The sequence below is a fragment of the Lepus europaeus genome, chromosome 1 (assembly GCF_033115175.1).
Source record: "Lepus europaeus isolate LE1 chromosome 1, mLepTim1.pri, whole genome shotgun sequence".
Taxonomy (NCBI): domain Eukaryota; kingdom Metazoa; phylum Chordata; class Mammalia; order Lagomorpha; family Leporidae; genus Lepus; species Lepus europaeus.
In genome coordinates this window covers 33,367,591-33,393,064 of record NC_084827.1, presented here as the reverse complement: position 1 = coordinate 33,393,064, position 25,474 = coordinate 33,367,591, and the positions used below count along the sequence as shown (strand labels likewise).

Here is a 25,474-nt window from a genome sequence, read left to right as displayed (position 1 = left end):
TTTCCTATGTTTTCCAAGAGGTCCTGAACCATACATAAACAATAATATTCCTTCGAAATGTGTGGAAAGTACCTACAGGTAAGTACCCTTACAGGTAATATTTTTTGTGTGATAAATAAATGAACAATGAGGAGATGACAGTAATCAAACAGGAGATAAACTATGCCCCCTCCTTGATATTATTGCAAGAATTTGTACTAATTTCAACACAGAAGTCTTTCTATTACCTGTAAAGCAGTGTGAGACCTGTTTTACCTTTTCTTAGTTCATCTTTAACCTCTGGTTATTGGCTCAGAAGTAAATTGATATTTTTCATTATAGTAATATGTTTTTCTTCTCAAAGGTGTAGAACTTCTGAATCTGACCTCCATTAGTATGATAAAATAATCAAAATTATAGCCCTGACCTTATGAAGATGCTTGATTCCAATGGGCAATCTGAAGATTAAAGAACTCATAGAAAATTCTATACCAGATTAAATATATGTGTATATGTTTAATGTAATATAATTATATATTTTATATATTATATATAATATATAATTTAATGCATGTAATATATATAAACATGTATATTGAGTTTGGAAAGATAGATTATAGATAGATACACAAAATAGAATATAGTATACTACAGACCCCGTAATCTTCCTCAATAATACTATAATAACTTTTTTTCTGCACCAATAAATCTTTTCTAATATTCATCTGTTAGCTTGTGCTATTCTTGCAAAAGTTCAGAAGAAAACATCACTTGCTAACCAATCAAAATTTCTTATTTATCATCACTAGCTGTTATTTATTTATCTCTCATTGACCTCCTTGGGATCTGGAAACACTTACTGGTCTTTGCATTAGCAGAGAGTCTGTTCCTTCCTCTTTAAAACTCGATTCCATACTGATTATATCCTCAATAATGTTCTCCATCTAGCAAAATATAATGAATTTAGAATGTTGTGCATAATGATAAAAGTTGTGCTTTAGTCTGAAATAAAAAAGAAAAACTCTAGTAATCTTTAAGTATTTTAAACAATGTAAGTGGAGGTTATAGTTGTAGCAAAATCCAGAATATTTTAGAAATGAAAATGAAGTGATCCTGATACACTTGGATTTGTTGCTTTGCCTTGCATTTGCATCTAAGGGCTGACCAGGGACAGCTGGGCAAGATACTCCAGGCTTGGAAATCAGTACTTTACATACGTAAAATGATTATCACAAAGTACTTTAAGCCAGAGTTAGAGTTAACATGTGGAGAGATGGCTTCCTATAACTTTATGTTTCTTTTAAAAGTTGTAATGGAAACTTACAGGTAGGTAGATATCCAAACATCAGTAATCAAATTTTAGCTGATAGTCCACATGGGTGTAGACTACATGGAAATTATTATTCTACCTTCTCTAATGACCAGTAACAAAAAATAATAGCAAGAACAATAATCATAGACATTTTAAATAGTAACAATAACTAATACAGACATAATGCACAAGATGTGCATGGCACTGTTCTAAACTTCACAGCAACTCCATGAAGAGGGTATGTTATTAGATGAGGAACTGAAAGAAGAAGTGCAATATCTTGTCCCTGGTTATATTTTTAGTGAATGGCAGAGGTAGATTGAAATTTGGCTCTGTGACCCTAACCTCATTAGCTTTCTAGTCCATCTCTCAACTCCTTCCTAAAATAGCCTTTTATTCTGTATGTTTGCTGGAGAATATTTTAGAAGCTTTATTTTTTTAGTACCATATCTTCCTATCTTTCTCTCTCCCCTCTATTTCTTTCTATTCACTCTAGTTCTTGCTCCAGCTCTTTTATGATCATATTTATTAAAATTTTAGTATATAATATTGTGAATGCTAAATTTATATGTGTGCATTAATATGAATTTGCTATGATATGAGCAAAAATAACCAGTAAACTCTAGCAGATGTGAAAATATATCTTATGATTTCATTAATATTATTTTCTAAACAAGTTTTCTGGAAATTGGAGATAATCAACTATTCACAGACTTCTACTAAAACAATTATACAGTAATATGCCAAGATATTAGATCATTATTCATATATTAATTTATCAAATATTTATTAAACAATATTTATTGTGAGATGAGACCTTGCAGTAACCAGGGCTACCATAGCCAGAACATCTTAGGAGAACATACAGACAAGTCACTCATCCATTTTCCCTTTATAATTTTACCTCATAAACCACCCACCTCTTGCATCTTCAGTCACTGTCTTTATGGAGTTCAAATTCTTGATGAAGCAGACAGAATACAGCTTAATAAATGTGAAAATGGGAGAGTAACGCTGGTGGAGGGAAAACTTGATAAGAATGAATGCTATTTAGAAAGTGCTTAGAGAAAAATATTTACTGATATTTAAACAGAGACAAGAATAACATAGGGAAGGATAGCCCTAGGAAAGGGAGCAAGAAATGGAAGCCCTGAAGTAGGAAGAAGCTAAACATGTTTGAGAAAGAATGAGAATGGGGCTAATGGGGATGGAGCAAGTGAGCAAGGGCAAGAGGGAACTGAGACGAAGTTGAGGAGCAAGTGAAGAGCTGACATTGCACAACCCTCTGGAAGGCAGCTATGCTCTCCACTATACCACCAACACCGACAAGCACAACTCTCTGAACCAGAGGTGCCCAACAGAAATTTCTGCAATAATAGAAATGCCCATACCCGCACCTTCCAGCACAGTGGCTGCTAACCACATATGGCTACTGAGCATGAGAAATATGGCAACCTTAATTAGTAACTAAAATCTTAATTGCATTCAATTTTTAAATTCTTTAAAACTTTAATTAATGTTAAAACTATATGTAAATAAACTCATGTGGTTAGAGGGTTTCACACTAGAGGATTCAACTTCAGATCATGATCAGGACTTTGGATGTTATTCCGTGTCCTTTGAGATATCTTCAAAGAATCTAAGGTAATGAATATATGCATGTTGCTCCTTTTGTTTAGTCCAGTGCATTGTTAGTCAAGGCCAAAATTTCATTTTATGATATTTCATTCATATTTCTCTATTAAACAGACAACACATTTCACTGAATGTGAAGAACAGCTGAGGAAACAAGGAAGCCAAACACAACTTACGTTAAGCGCTTGTCTTTGGGGAACATACAGAAAAGTCACTCATCTGTTTTCCCTTTATAATTTTACATCATAAACCACCCACCTCTTGCATCTTCAGTTTTCTCTCCTGACAAAAACACACTTAGGTGTTTCCTATTCCAAAGAGAAATCTTTCTTTCTTATATGTAAAAGCTTACTTTCCTTGGTTCTGCTTTTACCTTTAACACTGCTATTCTTCATTTCTGTTATCTTCCTACATGACTGTCTATTTTTCTAATTCATTGAAATTAAAGAATTATTCAAAATTGATATTGAGATATAAAATCTATCCTTAAGCCTTGCTTCAAATCTTCCAAAAAGTTACTGCCCAGTAACAACTGTCAGACTTCTATGGAAAATAAATCAACACATGTAGTTGGATATTTTAACTTCCACTCTCTAATCTGATGGTTCAGCCTACAAACCTAAATTCAGACTTCTCGTGACTCACTCTCAGAGCCACATCTCGGGTCTCATCATCATCCACTAGCCCATCTCTGAAATCTTAAACTCCATCATTTTAGTCATCAAATGCAGCCTTCCCTTTGCATCCAGTCTGTGACAGATCATCAGAACATGTCCATGCCCTACTATCGTTCCGCCCAAACATCCCATAGATCCCATGCAGTCAATCTCTTCACTTCCTGTTAACTCCTGTGCCCACCATCCTACTGGCATCCTTTTTGTTGCCATTTTCCCTGACTGCTTGGCAGATGTTTATCAATTCTTGTCTTCCTAAACTTATCCACAGCACTTCAGTATGAGGATCACTTCCCTCTTTACACTGGCTGCTGTTTTGAAATCTTTTGCTTTACCTTTTTGGCCTCCTCCGCTCACCATCCATTTAATACTGGGATCTCCTGAATCTCACCCTTAGTAACCACCCTCCTCTCCTCACTACATACAAGTTCAAGAGACCTCCTTCTCATTCAAGTTTTCCAGTGCCGTTTACCTGATGACAACTCATAAATTCCTTCCTCCAGTCCAGATTCTTTCTCAAGGCAAACTTGGATATCTGGTTGTCACCAACCCTCCCACATGGAGCCTTCTAATGTGCTTTACCAAGAATCATCATCTCTCACAGCACAGTAGAAATAGACTCCCAACTGATTCCCATCCCTGCCTCTAAGCTTCTTCCCTTATGTCCTTGACAGAGCAAGACAGAGTCAAATACGATCATGGCTCCCGGGCCCCTACCATTAACCCTTCAATGACTTGATGTTGCTTAACCTGACAAACTGCTTCTCTGTGATTTGTCGCCTGCCTAACTCTCTCATTCACCTTTTATCAACACTCGCCTCATTTTCTGTTCACATCATCCTTTTGCCCACTTCTATTCTTTGTGCATGCTATCCATATGGCTAAACTGTCTATTGCCACTTTCCTCTTTCTTACTGTGGATATACGTCTAGGTAAGAATATCACTTCTGTGTTCGGGTCTATACCACTGCACATTCTACATAATATAATTCTTTGGAATTTTTTTCCTCTCTCCTTCCACATAGAGCCCCTAGCATGTGGCAATGACAGTTTTTCTGATGAAGGAACAAATGAAGTCTTATTTATAGTTCTAAATTCTCTCTGGAGAGCTAGATTTTATCTCTCAAATGTCCTTTGAGCTTCTTCTTTTGGATATCTTATTATTATACTCATTATTAAATTAACTCATTATTATTTCTATGTCAACCTTTATACTCCTTCTGACTACCCTGTTTCTGTTTACAGTTCTCATTTACATTATTTATCATGAAAAGGTCAAAAATTGAGGCCAGCATTGTGGCACAGCCACAGCCATTGATGCCAGCATCCTACACACGAACTGGTCTCAGCTGCTCCACTTCTGATCCTGCTCCTTGCAAATGCACCTGGGAAAGCAGGGAAGATGGCCAAGTGCTTGGGCCCCTGCCACCCACATGAGAACCTGGATGGAATTTCAGGTACTTGATTTTAGCCAGGCCCAACCCTGACCATTGCAGACGTTTGGGTAGCAAACCAGAAGACATTTGTAGGCAGAAAACCAATTATTTGAGCCATCACCTGCTACCTCCCACATTAGCAGGAAGCTGGAGGTCAGAGCTGAACATCAACCCAGGTACTCTAATGTGAGGTGCAGATGTCTTAACCAGCCTAATAACCACTAGGCTAAACACTCACCTGTATTTCTTTATTCTCCTATCACCAGTTGTCTTCATTCTGGCTATCATTAAATTTTATTGTAATATATTCTCATCTGTTCACCTGGTACCAATCTTCATATCAAATATTTTCTATTCAACTGGCACTAAAGTGATTCTGAGACACAGCTTTGATGATGACACTTTTGTACCCAGAAACTTACTCCTGTGTGCACTCTGAGAGTCACCTACTAAATGTCACTCTGCCCCTACTTCATTGAAATGCATTAATTCTGGCCGGCGCCACGGCTCACTAGGCTAATCCTCCGCCTGCGGCGCCGGCACACCGGGTTCTAGTCCCGGTCGGGGCACCAGATTCTGTCCTGGTTGCTCCTCTTCCAGTCCAGCTCTCTGCTGTGCCCTGGGAAGGCAGTGGAGGATGGTCCAGGTCCTTGGGCCCTGCACCCGCATGGGAGACCAGAAGGAAACACCTTGCTCCTGGCTTCGGATCAGCGAGATGCGCTGGCCACAGCGGCCATTGGAGGGTGAACCAACGGCAAAAAGGAAGACCTTTCTCTCTGTCTCTCTCTCTCTCTCTCTCTCTCTCTCACTGTACTCTGCCTGTCAAAAATAAATAAATAAATAAATAAATAGGCCAGCGCCGCTGCTCAATAGGCTAATCCTCCGCCTTGCGGCGCCGGCACACCGGGTTCTAGTCCCGGTCGGGGCACCGGATTCTGTCCCGGTTGCCCCTCTTCCAGGCCAGCTCTCTGCTGTGGCCCGGGAGTGCAGTGGAGGATGGCCCAAGTGCTTGGGCCCTGCACCCCATAGGAGACCAAGAGAAGCACCTGGCTCCTGCCATCGAATCAGCACGGTGCGCCGACTGCAGCGCGCCAGCCTCGGCGGCCATTGGAGGGTGAACCAATGGCAAAAGGAAGACCTTTCTCTCTCTCTCTCTCTCTCTCTCTCTCTCTCTCACTGTCCACTCTGCCTGTCAAATAAATAAATAAATAAATAAACAAAAAGAAATGCATTAATTCTGTTTGGTGCAGCAAACACAAATCTATTGTAGATTTCTGGGAGACTTTTCCTTTTTTCTCATAGAAACTTTTTCTTTGTTTCCACCTCTCCATCCCATATGGTTTGAGATCAAGATGCTGAAGATAAGCAGCCATCGGAAGCAGTCATCATGAGGTATCCGTGAGTACAAAAGCCACAGGGTAATGGAGAAAAATGGAGCAGGAGGCTGGAACTATTTTGATTCACAGAGAACAGGGACCTGTGCCAGATGGATTCTGAGTTTCTCTATTTCAGGTGAATTGCCTCATTTTAAAAGTGGACGAAAGAGTACTGAACTGTTGTGTTGCTTTAAAGAGTAGACAAATTAATCTCTACAAAACATTTTTAATAGCACTTGACACTCAATATGGACTCTGAGTTTTGTTTACATTGCTTTTAGTATCCCATATAGGTAATATACAATATGGAATTGTTATGGGAGAAAAATGAATTCTCTTTTAGTCAAATCACTAGAGTTGTGTTTCTTGTCCGTGAATCTGATACAATCTAACTGACAGAGCACCTCACCATTTGGGGATAATAGTCTAAATACCCAAGTCTGCATTTAAGGCTTTCAGTTCACCTATATTCTCCTTTCCAGTTTCAGTCCTTTATATGTTTCACTTTATGTCATCCTCAAACACACTACCTGCTTGTCTACTCTGTACCACTCCATAGAGTGGCTTGTTGCAGCCATGAAATCCACACTTGGGATGCCTGTATCCCACATCAGAGTGTCTGCTTTGAGGCCTGGCTCCTCTGCTTCCTGTCCATTTTCCTGCAAATGTGTACCTTGAAGAGCAGCAGATGATGGTTCAAGTACTTGGATCCCTACCACCCATGAGGGAGTCCAGAATGGAGTTCCTGGCTCCTGGCTTTAGGTTCTTGCTTTTGTGAGCATTTTAAGGAGTAAACCAATGGATAAGACTCTCTCTCTCTCTCTCTCTCTCTCTCTCTCCACCTTTCAAATAAATTAAAGCCTTAAAATATATAAAATGTATCTTGTGACATCTTTGCAGTTGATATACATATATTTTAGTGCCCAACCCAAGTATTGCCTCTGTCAGTATATCTTGAGATCTCAAACTGCAAGAATTGCCATTTCTTCTTATTTTTTAGAATGCTGTGATTTCATTATCTTATGGCCCTTCTCATATTATATAAGTTCCCTATCTACCACATTAGATGACAATATCTTTGAACTGAGATATAATTTTCTGTTTTTCAAAGTTTCCACCATATTACCTAATGCATCACTACATCAATAACAGCAAATACAGACATAACTTTAAAATTGGTACTCACAGTTCAGTGACTTATAAATTTGTCAAAATACACACTGATTATTTGGCAGAAATTTGTTTTAAGGGCTGGAGAAACAAATATGAATAAGGTATGATTTCTCATCAAGAATCAACAAACTAAGGGATATGAAAAATAATCAAAGCATAGTGTGTGCTGTGATAATGCCATAAGTATAATTGTTAACCATGTGGTTTAGATGTTGCTGTAAAATGCATTCCTAGGCAGAAAATAACTAATTAAAACACCCTGGAGAAGAAACCCAAAATGAACCTTGAAGAATGAGTTGGAATTATCCAGCAAATGGTAGACACTGAGAGAATAAGTAACGAAAAGATATAAGGAGAAACTGTCCACCATGAGAACTGCTGATGCACAGAGCACCCTGGGGATGCTAAATGATAAGTCTGGGGTGCAATGGTTAGTGTGAAATCGTCCTATGTGTTATGAGTGTACATTCCATTTAGCCCAAAAAGACCCATGCAATAAAACGGTGTTTTTGATATTTATTTCTTTGTCTCAAAAATCTTTAATTGCCAGTTTCTTCCACTTTTAGAATTATTTATGTATTATACTTATTTTAGAGAAAGTGGGGAGAGAGCTCACATATGCTGACTTATTGCTCCAATAGCTTCAATAGCTGTGGCTGGGCTAGGCTCAAGCCAGGAGCCAGGAACTCTATCCATTTAGTCTCCCAAGTGGTGACAAGAACTTAACTACTTGAGCCATCACCCGCTACATTTCCAAGTTTGCAGTAGCAGGAAATTAGAATCAAGATCACAGCAAGGACTGGAACCCAGGCACTCCGATGTATCCCATCTGGAGTCATAAACCGTTAGGCCAAATGCTTATACTTGCCAAGTTATTCCTAATTCCAGTCACCAAATACTGAATCTAAGGATGTCCTCACAGACTTAACCTGTGGTAGCTATGATCTCTGGGGTCTTTGAATTGATCAAATGTTCCATGTTGTCATGGATAAACAAGTTTAGAAGAAAGAAACACCAAAGATGTAACAGCCACCATTTCCTAAGTTCCCACTCTATCTCTGTATTAAGAAACTTTAAAATGCAAGCATCAAAACAGCATTTCAAAGTGTAGAAATTTGGATGAGAATGGTTAAGAACTGATACCACTTAGGAAATACACTATTCTATCTGTGTCCCAGGACTGCATGATTTCTGCTTTGAGGCATGAACTTCTAGCACTGATCAAAGAATGTTGGGAAATTTCAGTAGCACAGGATATCCCAGCCATTCAGGATAGACAGCTGTGAATGATGCACTATGTGAAAATGTGTACATAAGTTAAATTCAAAGAGACTACTTGCTAATCAAAACTATCACTGACTGAGTAAAACTATGACTAAATGGAATTAATGATGGTTGGAAGAGATTTTTGTATACATATTTTCAATAATGTGCTTAAAACAATGGAAACATTTTGTCTTCAGCCTTGTTAACATTGTACCTGGGCCACTGCACCTGTTGGATCTTTCAACCTTTCCAAGACTTGGGACTGTATTTGATTGAGACCAACTAAAGGACCCCTAAGAATACACAAATTTCCTTCATATTTACAAATGTACTATATTTACAAATGTACTATAAAATCAAGGTAGGATGTGTTCCTAAGGAACAAACAAAAAATACATTAAGAAAAACCCAGAAAACTGTTATATGTTCCTTACCAACTCAACTTTTAGAAAGTAAATTTTACAAGTTGGGTAATAAGATCTGAGTTTTACCTAGGACCGGCATATTCATATCCTTGTGGATGAGATTTTTTTCCCTTAAAAATCAATCTCCACACAGGGAAATGAACTTTGGAAGAGGTGGTTGTAAGATAAATTGTATTGGGTGTAGTTCTAATATTTACTGTTCAGATGATTTTCATCCTACATATATTTTTATGATTTTTGTAAAGTGAATAGAGTATTTCACTCTACATTTCTTAGTTTTTAAAATTCTTTATATATCTACTGCAGAAAAGCTTAAGTAAATATACATGTAGAGATTTACATTTAGTTTTGTATTTCAGTGAGTCCTATTTGTGAGTTGTTTCATATTTTATTAAACAATGTAGCAGGTCCTTACTCTTCTTTCTTTTCCAGATTAACATAAAATTTGTAAAAATAAAATCTTTCTCCATAATTTTGGATCTAACTAATGGGATTCTGTGCATTTTTGTGTGTGTGTGTGCTTGGAGGCTATAGACTTAATAACTAAAAAGTAGGGATCTGAAATCAAAACTAATCCTCTGGAATTTACATTGGGAGATTAAACCTGGGAGGTCATAGGACTATGGCTCCATCTAAGAAAACAGGAAAGAAAAGAAAAAAAAGAAAGAATGAAAAGAAAAGAAAGCTCAGCTTTTACAATGTAGTCTTTCTACATAGATACTGAAGGGAATCTTTTTCCCATTTCTATTCATTCTTCAATATTTTTTGAAGGCTCATTTACAAGCAAGTCACAATAAATGTAAACTCCATAGAACTAGACACTCTACTTTTGTATGCTCAACTGCTGTAAATTCCTATTACCTAGTAAATGGGACACAAGTATCTGTTGAAAACAGAAATGAATGAATGTATAGGCAATCAGAAGAAAAAATTTCAAATATGATTCCATAAAATATTAAATGCAATAAGATTATTAGTCTTATTCTAATGAACACCTGTAAAACACAAATTTACTGCTATTTAAATAAGTTGTTTTATTTAGTGAAAAAATTGGATAAATACTTCAACTAATATTATCTGAAAATCTTCACACTTAGTACTGAATGTTCTAAACTCAATTTACTACTAGTGTCTATTTTGACTCATTTTGATATGTAATTGGCATGAGTATAAAAATGAGTTGCTAAAAATTATATATGTTAATTAATATATATATAATTAATGGTTTCAAATTAATTAACTAACATATTCTTTTTATCAAGTTAATTTGCATTTGGAATGTTTATTGTAAAGATGTTGACTTTAATTTTTTAAAGTGTTTTACTCAAAACAAGAGGGTATAATCTCCTAAGCAGCCATTAGACATACATGCCATTCTGCATTGTCATCTTCTTTCCCAAAAGTTAGCAGCTTGGTGATGGGGTTTCCTGTGAAGCCTGCATCAAAATCTGGAGTTGGGTATCCATGCTGCACCAGCAGAGCACCGCTTGACACTGGAGGGTGTGGCCGCTTGAGAGTCTGATTGCTGATCTGGTGATCAAGAGTCATGAAAGGTTTTACTTGCTGTCTCTGGGCTTTGTGTGACTGTGGCCTTGTTGGACTTTCCAGGTGTGCTGGAACCTGAAACCAAACCAAAACAAAACAATGTGGGACATGACCTATTTAATTAGCTTCCCTATCAACAATGGAACTATAACAGCAAGCACTGTAACATCTACTTTCTCTTAAAATCTTGCCTATGCTCCTCTCATAGGTAATATACCATTCTAATAGGTTATAGTTTTTAAAAGGCAATTTAACTTTTCTAATCAAGTAAATATGAAGGCAACTAGGCAACTGGCAGGCAATACTACATCATAGGCTTTTTTTTTTTTTTTGACAGGCAGAGTTAGACAGTGAGAGAGAGAGAGAGAGAGAGAGAGATAGGTCTTCCTTTTTCCATTGGTTCACCCCCCAAGTGGCTGCTATGGCCGGCGTGTTGCAGCCAGCACACTGCGCCGATCCGAAGCCAGGAGCCAGGTGCTTCCTCCTGGTCTCCCAGGCAGGTGCAGGGCCCAAGGACCTGGGCCATCCTCCACTGCACTCCCGGGCCACAGCAGAGAGCTGGACTGGAAGAGGAGGAACCTGGACAGAACCGGCACCCCAACTAGGACTAGAACCCGGGATGCCAGTGCCGCAGGTGGAGGATTAGCCTAGTGAGCTGGGGCACCAGCCCATAAATAATTTTTATATAATATCTATTCCTTGGTTCCTCTATATTATATATAAACATCCTATGGAGTACAAATATAATCAAACATTTACTAAGAAAACTTTTAAGTTATCCATGAGAGACTGAACTAGAATATATGCACTAAACATTAGTATGACAGCCTAAGGGTGGTAAAATCTGTAGATTTGAAGTTTCTATATAGAGTCTAGTTATATTATATAAAAATCTTAATTTTAAACCTTTCCATATTTTCAGTTTATGATAACAATAATTTGGTAAAGTTATCTTTACAAATTGACAGAAAGAAGTATTAAAAAAACACCATTGTCATATACCAACTAAATAAAAATAATCTAGTCTTTTGAAATCTGTTTTTTAAAACAGACTTAAAATTTGAGCCTCTTCATTCTAGTTGCCATGGTTAACATTACACTATTATATGTAAAAAGATAATTTTAGGCATCTCAAGCTTTCCTTTCAAAGCCTATGATGTAGTATTGCCTGCCAGTTGCCTTCATATTTACTATGCTGTGATATGGCTTTTAATACATTTTCCTCAAGTGGCCTATATATAAACCTTTTTAATATTTCCCTCATGTTAAACAATAGTAAAGATTGCTGTACAGTGCTTATTTTTCCTTTTATTTCAGTAACACAAACTACTCTTTAAATCCCTTAACATGCATTAGCCCAGATAAATAGCCTTTGCCAAGTATTTTGCATTTAAATTAGCTAGTTTGGGGTACAATATTGTAGTAGTTACTATAGTTTAATTCTGTTATGCTGACATTTTTAGCATTATTTTAATTGTACTACCATAAAATAATTTTTCAGTCATATAAAAAAGATTAAGATTGGTAATAAAGATTACACATATTACTAATTATATTGCTATGAGCTTTAAAGTTGTGAAATAACATTTCATTAAAATGCTAGTAGTGATTTTTTCTAGGGTAGCAATTTAGATTATCCCATGGTTTTAAGTTAATCCTTCTTAATCTGTATACACTTACAAAATATACATTATAGAACACATTTTCAGTTTCACAAATCTGAATGATATTTCACACTATGCTAAATAACACTGTATACCCACAAATACAAAATATCTAAGAAATATCTAAGAAAAGTACATTGATTTAGAATTTACAATATTCATTAATTTTCAGTCTTCATCCACTGACTCTAAAAACATTTATTGAAACCTTTATTTTTGCATTATAACCAGAGTACAAAACAAGTTGCAGATGTGATCTTAGGCTTCTAGAAGTTCACAAACTATTGAGCAGTGTTAATATCACGGATAGCAACCACAATAATAATAATGAGCAACAGGTACCATGCATTGAGCTAAGAATTTCACAAACATTATTTCATTTCACCCTTTTTAACACTTTAGGAAGTATCATTAATGTCTCGATCACACCATGTAGGTGAAGTCACTGAGGTTTAGAGAGGCTAAGTCTAAACAATATGCCTGCTGGCTCTCAGCGAGTGAGGATGGATCTAGAACACAGACACTGCTTTCCTAAGCATGTCCATGCCAGCTCCTTAGTGAAGGACAGAAGTCACTGAAGCACAAAACAAAAGCCAAGTAAAATACGCAATAGGTTAAAATTCACCAAAAATCAGTGGTTAAGACATATTGGTGGCCAGCACCACGGCTCACTAGGATAATCCTCCGCCTGCTGTGCCAGCACCCCGGGTTCTAGTCCCGGTTGGGGTGCTGGTTCTGTCCCGGTTGCTCCTCTTCCAGTCCAGCTCTCTACTGTGGCCCAGGAGTGCAGTGGAGGATGGCCCAAGTGCTTGGGCCCTGCACCCCATGGGAGACCAGGAGGAAGCACCTGGCTCCTGGCTTCGGATCGGCGCAGTGTGCCGGCCACAACACGCCAGCCATAGCAGCCACTTGGGGGGTGAACCAATGGAAAAAGGAAGACTTTCTCTCTGTCTCTCTCTCTCTCTCTCTCAGTCTAACTCGGCCTGTCAAAAAAAAAAAAAAAAGACATATTGGAAGAGAAGTAGATTATAAGCTAGGAGTTGGAAGGAGAGATGCTCCTACACAGGAGACTTAAAGAAATTCTCAAGATGAAACAAGACAAGAAGTTGGGAGATAGACACAAATGTTTGTCATGAAAAGGACTCACATGAATGCTTATTCTTTCTGAAGTAAGAGTATAACTTCCTCTTCAGACCACTCCATGTACAGACAATAAATGTAAAAGAGCGTCAACTTTAATTTACCAAAATTGTCACATGGAACTATAAAAGATTCAATGGGCAAAAGTGAGGAAGTCTTGGATCCTACCCATACAACATTGAGAAAGTAAGCAGAAGAGTCTCCAAGCTTAGTGAAGCAGGGGAAGATACAATGGAGACTCCAAAAATCTCTGACTTTTCTAATCATGGACTTCTACCGGGACAATGGGACAATTCAATGTAAACACCAGTTAAACCATGAGCAACCACTTTTAAGTGACTTTTAAATTGCTTGATCCTAATGAAATAAAGTATCAATTGGATTTTCTTTTTTTTTTCCTGAATTTTCCAGTATTTTGAAGGATGAAGTAATTGAAACTATATCTTTCCATTGTCCATTATTTCATTTGTTCAAGAAATATTTTGGGGTACCAAACATATAGATACTTATTATTGTACTGAAAGTAGAAAAGAGATTATGACAATATCTGCTCTCAAATGGCTTGTAGTCTAGTCAAAATCTAGAATGGAAGAAAAAACGCATTCTCCTGTGGAGAAACTGGTGAAGCTACCGCTTGCAGTGCCAGCATACCATCTGGGCCCCAATTTGAGTTCCGGCTGCCCCTGTGCCCACGTGTGAGACCCAGAAGAAGCTCCTGACTTCAGATCAGCGCGGCTCTGGCCGTTGCGGCCAATTAGGGAGTGAACCAGCAGATGGAAGACCTCTCTCTCACTTTCTCTCTCTCTGCCTCTCCTTCTCTCTCTATTTAACTCTGATTTTCAAATAAATAAATAAATCTTAAAAAAAAAAAACACACATTCTCCAAGGGCAAGAACTTTATCTTGCTGACTGCCCTGTTGACACATATTCTGTAAAAAGCCCAAGAACTGACACACAGCAGGTACTGAAAATCATGTGCTTGTGTGAGTGAAGTAGATGAATAAAAGAATGCATCACTAGAGTATCCTATATGAGTACTCAGGTAACCACAGAGAGTTTTGGAAATCTGCTAGAACAGATGCACGATAATCAGAATATCAAGTCTTTACCTAGAAAGCTAGAACAGCTATAGATTATGATTTGGTCCACTGGACTGTGAAATAAGTTAAGATCATTGAAACAAAATGAAAGTTTAGTATTAAAAATAATAACTAAATCATATCATCAGAATTCTGAATTATATTTATATATTATTACCATACCATGCTGCTATTATAAAATAAAAGTATACATAACAAAAGGCTGATTTACATCAACTTTTACTCAATACATCATGTCTGATCACCAGGAAGGCAAAGTAAAAGGCAAAAAACAAACAAACAAAACACAAACAATAAAAAAAAAAAAACCCACAGAGTAAGCCTTAGAACCAGATTCTGATATGGCCACTAAGTTAGAATGATCAAACCAGGAATTTAAAACAACTATGATTAATGACCCTAATATATAGGGTACACAATTTGTAAGAATAGATAAGTAAGGTAAACAGAGAGAGGGGATTCAAAAAAATTACTGTAAGTAAATGCTAAAGATTAAAAAGAAAAAAAACCCACTCTAACAAAAATGAAGAATGCTTTGTGGGCTGATTTGCAGACTGAGGAAATAATCTCTGAATTTGAGATTTCTCAACAGGAGCATCCAAAACTAAAAAATCAATGAAAAAAAGATGATTGAGCAAAAAAATAAAAGCATTGCCTGAGAACTATGGAACAACTACAAAAGTGTATCCTATACACAGTGGGAATGCCAGAGGAAAAGAGAGAAAGGAATAGACCAAGATTGGAAACAATAATGACTAGGAATTTCTCCAAATTAATGTCAGACACAAAAACACAGATCTAAGAAGTTCCGAGAACACCAAGGAAGATAAATACTAAAAACAAAATACAGCAAAATCTATGCTTGGACATTTCATGTCCAAACTGTAAAAAAATCAAAAACAAAAATAAAATCCTGAAAGAACTCAGAAAGGGAAATGCAGCTTACCTAAAGGGAAAATACTATTTAACATGTTGAGAGAGAGAAATACAAACCTAGAATTCTGTACCTTCTGAAATTTCCATTCAAACATGAAAGGATTTAAGTTCTTATCAATTAAAAATTGTAGGCCTGCCTTGGAAGAAATGCTAAAAGAAGCTCTTTGGAGGGTGGGTAAACGATGTAGGTCAAAAAGCTCAGACCAATATAAAGAAAGGAGGAGCATCAGAAAAGGAAAAAATTGAGATAAAAGGTTTTTTTTCAGATTTTTAATTATTCTAACTTGTTCAAAATAATAACATCAATAAAATATTTTTAATTTCTTAAAAATATTTATTTATTTATTTGACAGGCAGAGTGGCAGAGAGAGGTAGAGAGAGAGAGAATCTTCCACCCACTGGTTCACTCCAAAATGGCCACAAAAGCTGCTGGTGTTGGGCCAGGCTGAAGCCAGGAAACAGAAATTCCATCCAGGTCTGTCATGTGGATGGCAAAGGCCCAAGCATTTGGACTATCTTCTGCTGTATTCTCAGTCACATTAGCAGGGACTTGGATTGGAAGTGGAGTAGCCGAGACTCAAACAACCACTCTGATAAGGATGCTGGCAGTGGTGGCTTAACCTGCTGCACCCATACCAGCCTAGCAATATATATCTCATTAGGTATGTATATATAGATATGATATAAATATATAGATATATTATATACGAATGTTTTTGTATGTGTATGTTTAAGTGAAATTAATGACAACAATAATACAATCAATAGGAGAAGGACATAAGATTATTTGGTTATCATAAGCTATTTGCATTACCCATGAACTGCTATAGCATTATTTGAAATTGAACTTGGATTCATTGTAAATATCTATTACAAACTCTCTGGCACCTACTGAACAAAGTAAAAAAAGAAGTACAACTGATGTTATGGAAAAAGAGAAAATAGAGTCAGATAAAGGGCACAATTAGGACAATGTAAGGCAGCAAAAGAGTGGAAGACAAAAACAGGAGTAAACAATAATGGAAACAAATATAAAATCAGAACAAACATGGAAGATAATAATCCAACCATACCAATAGTCACTTTGAATATCAATGGTGTAAATACATCACTTAAAAGACCTAGAACAAGAAATCCACTTTAAAAATAAAGGCACATATAGATCAAAAGTAAAGATATGGAGAAAGATAGAGTATGCTAACACTAATCCTATATACCAGCAATTAACAAGTGAAACTTGAAATTAAAAACACAGTGCCCTTTATACTAGTACTCAAACAAATCAAATACCTATGTGTAAATCTAACAAAATCGATAAAAAATGAAGAGAATTGTGAAACTCTAGTGAAAGAAATCAACAAATTAATAAATGAAGAGAAAGGAAGATTCAATATTGTTAAGATATCATATCTTCCCAACTTGATCAACAAATTCAAGGCAATCCTATAAAAATATCAGAGAGTTATTTTTAGGATATCAGCAAAACAATTCTAAAGCTTAGGCTAAGTTTATACTCAATTGATTCTGAAAAGTATATGCTCAGTGTATTCTGAAAAGATTCAGAATAGCCAACACAATCCTGGAGAAGAATAAAGTTAGAAGGCTACTACTATTTAACTTCAATACTTACTGAAAAACTATAGCAATCAAGATAACAAATGATGAGCTGGCATTGTGGCACAGTGTGCTAATCCACCACTTGGGAAGTCAGCATCCCTTATGGGTGCTGGTTGGTGTCCCAGCTGCTCCACTTCCAATCCAGTTTACTCCGAAAAGCAGCAAAATATGGCCCAAGTGTTTGGACCCCCTGCCACCCACGTGGGAGACTAGAATGAAGCTCCAGGCTCCTGGCTTCGGCCTGGCCCAGTGCTGGTTTTTGAGGCCATCTGGGGAGTGAACCAATGGATAGAAGATCTCTCTGTGTTTCTCTTTCTCTCTCTAACTCTGACTTTCAAAATAAATAAATAAATCTTTTTAAAAAAATAAATAAATCACAAAAGAATAGACAGTCAGTGGAACAAAACAGAGTCTCCACCCACAGAAACCAACCCACACAGAGTTTATCCAATCTTTGATAAACAACAGGGCAACACAACGGGGAAAAGATAGCATTTTTTACTAATGGTGTGGAAAAACCAGACACCCAGTTGAAAAACAATGAATCCAGACACAGACCTTATACTCTTCACAAAAATTAACCCACAATAGATCCAGACATGTAAAGCTCCTTAAAGATCAAATATGAGAAAATATAGATGACTTAGAATATAGTTTATGATTTTTAGATCCAACATCAAAGATACAATCCATAAAAGAAAAAACTGATGAGCAGGATACTAAAAAAATTACAGTTTCCTGCTCTGCAAAGTACACTGTCAAGAAAATATAAAGACAAGCCACAGACTAAGAGGAGAAAATTGCAAAAGATATATCTTATATCTATTATCAGATAACAATAAAAAGGCAAGCTGCTTAACTAAAATATGGACCAAATACCTTACCAAACACCTCACAAACATCTCACAGTTGGCAAATAAAGCTATGAAAAGAAGCATCCACATCGTATGTCTTCATGGAAAAGCAAATTAAAACAATAATGATATCCCATTACATATCTTCTAGAATGGCAAATATCTGAAGCACTATTATCACTAAATACTAGAAAGGATATGCAGTAAAAAGAACCCTCATTCATTACTGGGCATGCTAAATTGTACAGCTATTTTCAAAGACAGTTTTGTGGTTTTAATCAAAGCTAAACATACCGCTATCATATAATACAGCAATTGCACTCTTGGTATTCAACCAAATGATTAAAAACATATCCAGGACCAGAATCATTATGTAGCAAATAAAGCTACAGTCTGAGATGCTGACATCCTATATGGGCATTGATTCGAGTCTTGTCTGCTCCACTTCCAACCCAACTGCCTGCTAAGGTGCCTAGGGAAGCAGCAGAGGATGGGCCAACTGATTGGGCCCCTAAATCCATGTGGGAGACATGGAAGAAGTTCCTGGCTCCTAGGTCAGCTCAGCACAGATCCAGAAGTTATGGTCATTTAGGGAGTGAGCCAGCAGATGGAAGATCTGTCTCTCCCTCTCACTCTCTCTGTAGCTCTGCATTTCAAATCAATTAATTAAAAATACTACTTATAAAACAAAACGTTTGTGTCCAGCCAAAAACCTGCATGTGAATGTTTATATTCCTAAACTTAGGATCAATCAAGATGTCTCTCGTAGTGGTCATTGGTTAAATCAACTATGGCACATCCAAATAACCTAACATCATTTTGTACTAAAGAAAAATTGAGCTTTCAAGAAATGAAAAGTCATGCAGGAAACTTAAATTCACATTACTAAGAAAAAGGAGCCAATCTTAAAAGGCTACATATTGTATGATTCCAGCCATCTAACTTTTCAGGGAGGGCAAAGATATAAAGACAATAATAAGAACAGTATTTACCAATGCATTGAGTGGAGAGATAATCAAGCAGAACACAAAGGACTTTCAAGGCAATGAAACTAGTCTGCATGGCAGTACAATGAAAATGTTGGGAAAATGCTATTTTACATTTTTCCAAACCCATAGTATGTATAACAAGAGTAAACCCTACAGGAAACTATAGACCTTGGGTGATAGTGAGGCACCAGTGTATGTTCAACAGTTGTAACAAACGCACCACCCTGGCAGAAATATTGACAGTAGGGGTTGCTATAGATGTATGTGCACAGGGGATATATGGGAAATTGTACCTTCTGCTCAATTTTGTCGTGAAATATAAACTGCTCTAAAAATAAAGCCTTTATAAAAAGTGGTGGTTAGCTCTGTTAGTAAATGAATCAGTGAGTGCCTAGTTAGTAAACAAAATAATTGAGAAAAATTAGAGTCACCCAAACTCCTGCACATATAATGAACTAAAGAAGAGAGCTGGTCACGAAGGAAAATTGTCATCCCTGAACTGCAGAAACCATAATCACTCGGGAATCTCAATCACAAATACAAAATGCTTGTGTCCGTGTTTTTTTTTCCTGTTCTACTTACGTTTTTAGATTAAAATTAATGTAGGAATTCTGACGACTGAGAGGACTGATAGAGATCCATGAGAAAACAGCTTAAGGTCATAGAAAGAAGAACCATGGCATTCCTGGACAATAGCAGTTGGAACAATAGCACAAGTTGACTTTGGATATGTGATATCTAATCTAAAATCCCAGAGAGTATGGATCAATCTTGGGAGGATTCAACTCCACAAATCACCAAAGATTTAGTTAGGAATTAATTAAAAGTAACTAGATGTTATTGAGTTAAGGGTCCTATTTGCATTTGGATTTAGAACTTCCTGGTAAGTAGAATTCTGGAATAACAAGGGCCAGCCAAGCAATGCTGACTGGAAGGACTCTATGTCTCCACTTGGAGATATGCTTATTTTCACAAGGTATTTTTTCAAATGACTCTCCCTGACACTTGATTTCATTCCCCCAATTTACTTTCTAGTTCATACATCGGTTTAATATCCTACAGACTGGAAAACAGAGAGAATATACTGCTCAAGGAAACTTAAGAGACAAAAACAAGCAGTCAAATCAGATACTTAGAGAGACTCCAACAGCCCATTATTCTCCTTTCTACAAGATTGTCTGCCCATGTCACATCTCCTTAAATATTGCTCTATATCAGGTAATGCTTTTAAATATAATTCATACTTATGCAGGAATATATTTAAATTAGCTTCTTTAAAAACGTTATTTTTATTTTTTTAAACTTTTTTTTAATTTTTTTTAATTTTTATTTATTTATTTATTTTTTTGACAGGCTGAGTGGATAGTGAGAGAGAGACAGAGAGAAAGGTCTTCCTTTTGCCGTTGGTTCACCCTCCAATGGCCGCTGCGGCCGGCGCATCACGCTGATCCGAAGCCAGGAGCCAGGTGTTTCTCCTGGTCTCCAATGCGGGTGCAGGGCCCAAGGACTTGGGCCATCCTCCACTGCCTTCCCGGGCCATAGCAGAGAGCTGGCCTGGAAGAGGGGCAACCGGGATAGAATCCGGCGCCCCGACCGGGACTAGAACCCGGTGTGCCGGCGCCACTAGGTGGAGGATTAGCCTGTTGAGCCACGGCGCCAGCCTAAAAACGTTATTTTTAAAATAAAGTATGAGGTAGTGATGAAAGCCCTTAGCTAATTCTTTTAACATTCACTCAGCAAACATTTAATGAGAGTTTGCTCTTTGTTAAATTCAATCCCAAGGGACTTCCTCCCTGGGAAGCAGGAAAGTGACCCTCACATCACCATGCATCTGCAGACCATTTAGCTATACTGAGGGCAAAGAATTTGGGAGGAGATGATTTAACTTCTGGGCACTCATCTTTTGAAATTTAAAACTAAGAAGTAATGACAAATATCACAAAAGCAATTACTTCAATAACTAGATATTTTTATCACCCTTTATTTTGACTGGCCAATGAAATTAAACAAGCAAATATGGGTACCCACACAATAAGCCTGTTTAATCATAGCAAGAACAGGAACAGAAATATCTTTGTCCAGAGAGAGATTTATTTTAAATATATTATTTGGTGACAGTAAATAAAAACATATGCACATCATCATACCACACACACACACACACACCCTTAAAAGCAAGACAATCCCATTCACTGTATTATGATAGTCCTTATTTAACTTTGTTAATTTTATACTAAGCCTGAATTTAATAAATGAAGTAAGAGTTTGGACTTCACAAGTGAATAATAGGTAACTATTAATTATGTTCCTGATATCTGAGGTGTATAAGAGGAAATCTATTTTGGGGGCCTTATGAATCTACTATCTCCTAGGTACCAACTCATAAAAGCCACATGACATTTGTTAATGTTCTGCAGTTAAGATTAATAACTCATTTCTTCAAATCTTACTTTCCTCACAGCAGTCTGTGGATAAGATATATCCATAAATCTCATCTTGACTCAAACTAAAATTATACCATCGAGCTTGTCTGATTGAGATGTAACTACGAAGCTAAAGTAGTGCCCGGTTCATCAAAAGTTTTACTTAGGTTTCTGAATAACTGTCAGCACATTTCAGCTGAGTATTATATAATCCAAAGCTATTTGATGGATAATAATATAAAATGTGATTGTAACATATTCTTTCAGTCCAAATCATTAGAATTTGGATAATTCGATGGTGTGTCTTTGAGGAGAGAACCACGCTTAAAAGACTTTAAAAAGACATGAATATTACTAAGAAGAATTGTCCTAATTCAATGGCATTCTAGCAGTAAAAGTCTTGCACTTGATGAGCAGTCCTATTTAGACTAAAAAGCCTAAGTGTCTCTTAAAGCTGCATCTAGCTTCTTTTATACTTGTACTGATTTATTTTATTTGTATTAGCGTCTCAATAAAATTATCACTTTACATGCTTAACATAAAGAGAACAAATATCAGTAATAACTCTGAGTTACTAAGTCTGATCTGTTTTTTCAGAGTGTTGTGTATTCAAAAATTTTTGAGCCATAAACATCCATCAAGAATCACATAAAGAACAATCACTTCACCTGGGCTACACAAAAAGTGTAATGTGTATGAGCAAACTTGACATTTTGAGATTTGATGATTGTTTACAGCGCTTGTCTTTACTGTTGAAGAACAGTGTTTTTTTCTTCTACGTATTTGTTGAATCCTTTACTTAGTGGAGGGCTAAACTTATGATTATAAAATAAACTGAAAGTATGTTATTGTAAATGTTAAAAGAAAGAATAAAAAAGGAATAAGGGAGGGTGGGAGCAAGAGTGGGAGGAAAGGTAGCGTGGGAAGTACCACTATGCTTCTAAATATGCACATATGAAATACATGGAATTTGTTCACCTTATATAAATTGAAAATGAAAAATACTATAATAGATATAATAGACTAGGGTCAGTTGGCTACATCATCAAAAACTGAAATAAATTATAAAAGCTAAGCATGATATTTTAGAACATATTTGACATTGTGTTCATAAATTTAGAATTCACTAATTGGACCAATATTCTTCAGTGATTACTACACATAAGATTTTACTCTACTGTTATGGGCTCTAGTTATATAATAGTAACAAAACAAACTTAACTCAGTCTTCAAGGAGTTCACTGTATATTAGGAAATATAAATATTTATGTATATAATTAATGTAATATAACAAGCCCTATGAAGTAAAATGAATCATAAAGCCAAGCAAAGAGACCTATATAAAACAAGAACAAATCATTTAAGAGAAAGTCTGTGTCTGCTACCACATTCACAGATTCATTCATTTACTAACCACAAGCCTGCCTATACTCTTGGGTGAGTAATGATGATGAGCGACATGAAACATGGTCCCTCTGCTCTGTAGATTACAATCAGGAGGAAAAGACAGATTGAATGAAACAACCACCAAAAAAAAAAGGCTAAATTTTCAAGTGTTCTCAGTGATAGGGAAGGAAGATATACATGACTATGAGCATGTGGGAAAAGGATGTTATCTAAATCAAAAAAGACTTCTCCAAGGATGAGATGATAGGGCAGGACCAGACAGATGAGTAGGAAGTAACCAAAGAGAGAGAATATAAAAGAGCATTCCAGGGAGATGGAACAGTATGTGCAAAGATACTGTGGGGAGAAGCAGCAACAGGAGAGAATTTCAGTGAAAGTCAGTAATGGAGCAGGAAGATGATGGCATGGCGTAAGCCTCCAGGGACCAGTTAGACTCCTCCTGCATTCTTTTAGACATATTAGGTTGCCTTATTTTCTTTGCCACAAGGGAAAGGGCAGTAGATGTTCAGTCAGATGAATGTTAAAGGGGTAAATGAAGGAACCCAAAACGAAGAGTGCTGCTTGAACCAAGGCCATATGGTGAAGGCAGGGTGGTCGTGTCAAGACAAGTAGCTGGACTCAAAAGACATTTAAAAATCCATGAGGGAATAGCACCTGGTTCTGGACAAGATTGATATGACGTCTACACTTTGACAATGACTGATGGGATGGATGTTGAAGGATGCACCTAATTAAAAGTTGAGAAAGCCTAGAAATCTCAGGATTCTTATCTTGTAATCACCCAAAGGAAAATATTCTTTTACTAAATTACATTTTCTCCTTTTTTCACATATTTTTAAATGCTTATTTGAGGTTTATGTGTATTTCCCTGTCAGGTCAGTCCCCCTTCAGCAAATAATTATTAGTTTGCTATATTTACAAAATTCTGCATTTAAACTTTTCATATGAAAATAGCATCATTGGCCGGCGCCGTGGCTTAACAGGCTAATCCTCCACCTTGCGGCACCAGCACACCGGGTTCTAGTCCCGGTTGGGGCACCGATCCTGTCCTGGTTGCCCCTCTTCCAGGCCAGCTCTCTGCTATGGCCCAGGAGTGCAGTGGAGGATGGCCCAAGTTCTTGGGCCCTGCACCCCATGGGAGACCAGGAGAAGTACCTGGCTCCTGCCATCGGAACAGCAGCGCGCCTACCGCGGCGGCCATTGGAGGGTGAACCAACGGCAAAAGGAAGACCTTTCTCTCTGTCTCCCTCTACTGTCCACTCTGCCTGTCAAAAAAAAAAAAAAGAAAATAGCATCATTGTCTTTGTGCAATTCTGTTACAATGTTCTCGTTACCAATCCTCAACTCTTTATCTACAAGTCAACAATTCAAAATGAAAACTAAGAAAAAAATTTAAGACTGTGATAAATCCATTTAGTGGAAAATTCATACATGAAATGAAGTGAGGCTATGTAATTAGTCTTCATTTATAGCACATAAATATTCATATGCTTTGTGGCAGATATATTATCTATTAATATGTTTGATTATAGGATGCTACCATGGACCCCTGTAGGGGTGTCAGGTAATCAATAATATATGCACCATATTATCTCTCTAAACCTGACACACCAATATTTCTGAAACACATGCAGTCTGAGGTTTCTGGATACAGTAATTTATTTTGTACTTCATTTCTTACTAAATGAACAATATTATGGAAAGGACTGTGATTACATGCTTTGTATATATTATCTTATTTAATCTAGCTATATTGTAAAATCTTATAAGATAATAAAACTCAAAAGGCTTCCACAATTATATTTTAAAAGTTCAGTGCAATACTTAATTTCTTATTATTTTGAGAAATTATAACATATCAATATTGAAGTTAAATTGGGTGTATTTTATCTCCTGCAGAAAAAATAAAATTAAGAAATGTTTTTACCCATTCATCAAAATAATTGAATGAATGAAAAGTATATACTTCCTTTAATAAGAATAAATTATCCAAGTACAAGAACATTATGTTTTGCTATTAATAAACATACTTATATTTGCAACTTATACAAAAATTTATGTTAATGGCATATTTTATATGCCATTTAGAGTTCTAAGACCCCCTACAATTCAATAGCTTCATTAAATATAGAAATACACTAGTACAAGGTAAACACTTAAGGTATGCTTTGTAAAATAAATACTTTTCAGAAAAGTTTATTTAATTGAATTAGGGCTTAAGCATTAATATTTATTAAGAAGACTTTTATACGCAAATGACATTTTGCTTCAGAAATCAACAATTGTGTTTAGATGATGCTTTACACTTCGTCATTACTTTCAAGTTAAAACAAAGCTCTCATGTGATGCTTAAATGTACTATTTTTCATCCTTGGCATAGTGACCTTTTGGTATCATTTTCATTATGAAGTTGTGAATGTTCTTTCAAGGATGCAAAGAATAAAAAAAGAAACAAGACTGACTTCTTTAAAAGGTCATATTTCAAATATCTTGGAAAGTTATCAATGCATTTTTTTAAATCTA

At 36.5% G+C, this 25,474-nt stretch overlaps 1 protein-coding gene across 1 annotated transcript in view; it reads right to left on the bottom strand.

The window, feature by feature from the left end:
* The window catches only part of TFEC (transcription factor EC), a 44,229-nt gene extending 33,405 nt beyond the window's left edge, over positions 1 to 10,824 (bottom strand). Inside the window, exon 1 of the mRNA XM_062198598.1 lies at positions 10,645 to 10,824. Within this exon, the coding sequence (XP_062054582.1) occupies positions 10,645 to 10,824 (180 nt within the window). The remainder of the gene's footprint in view (positions 1 to 10,644) is intronic.
* Between the last annotated feature and the right edge of the window lie 14,650 nt (positions 10,825 to 25,474).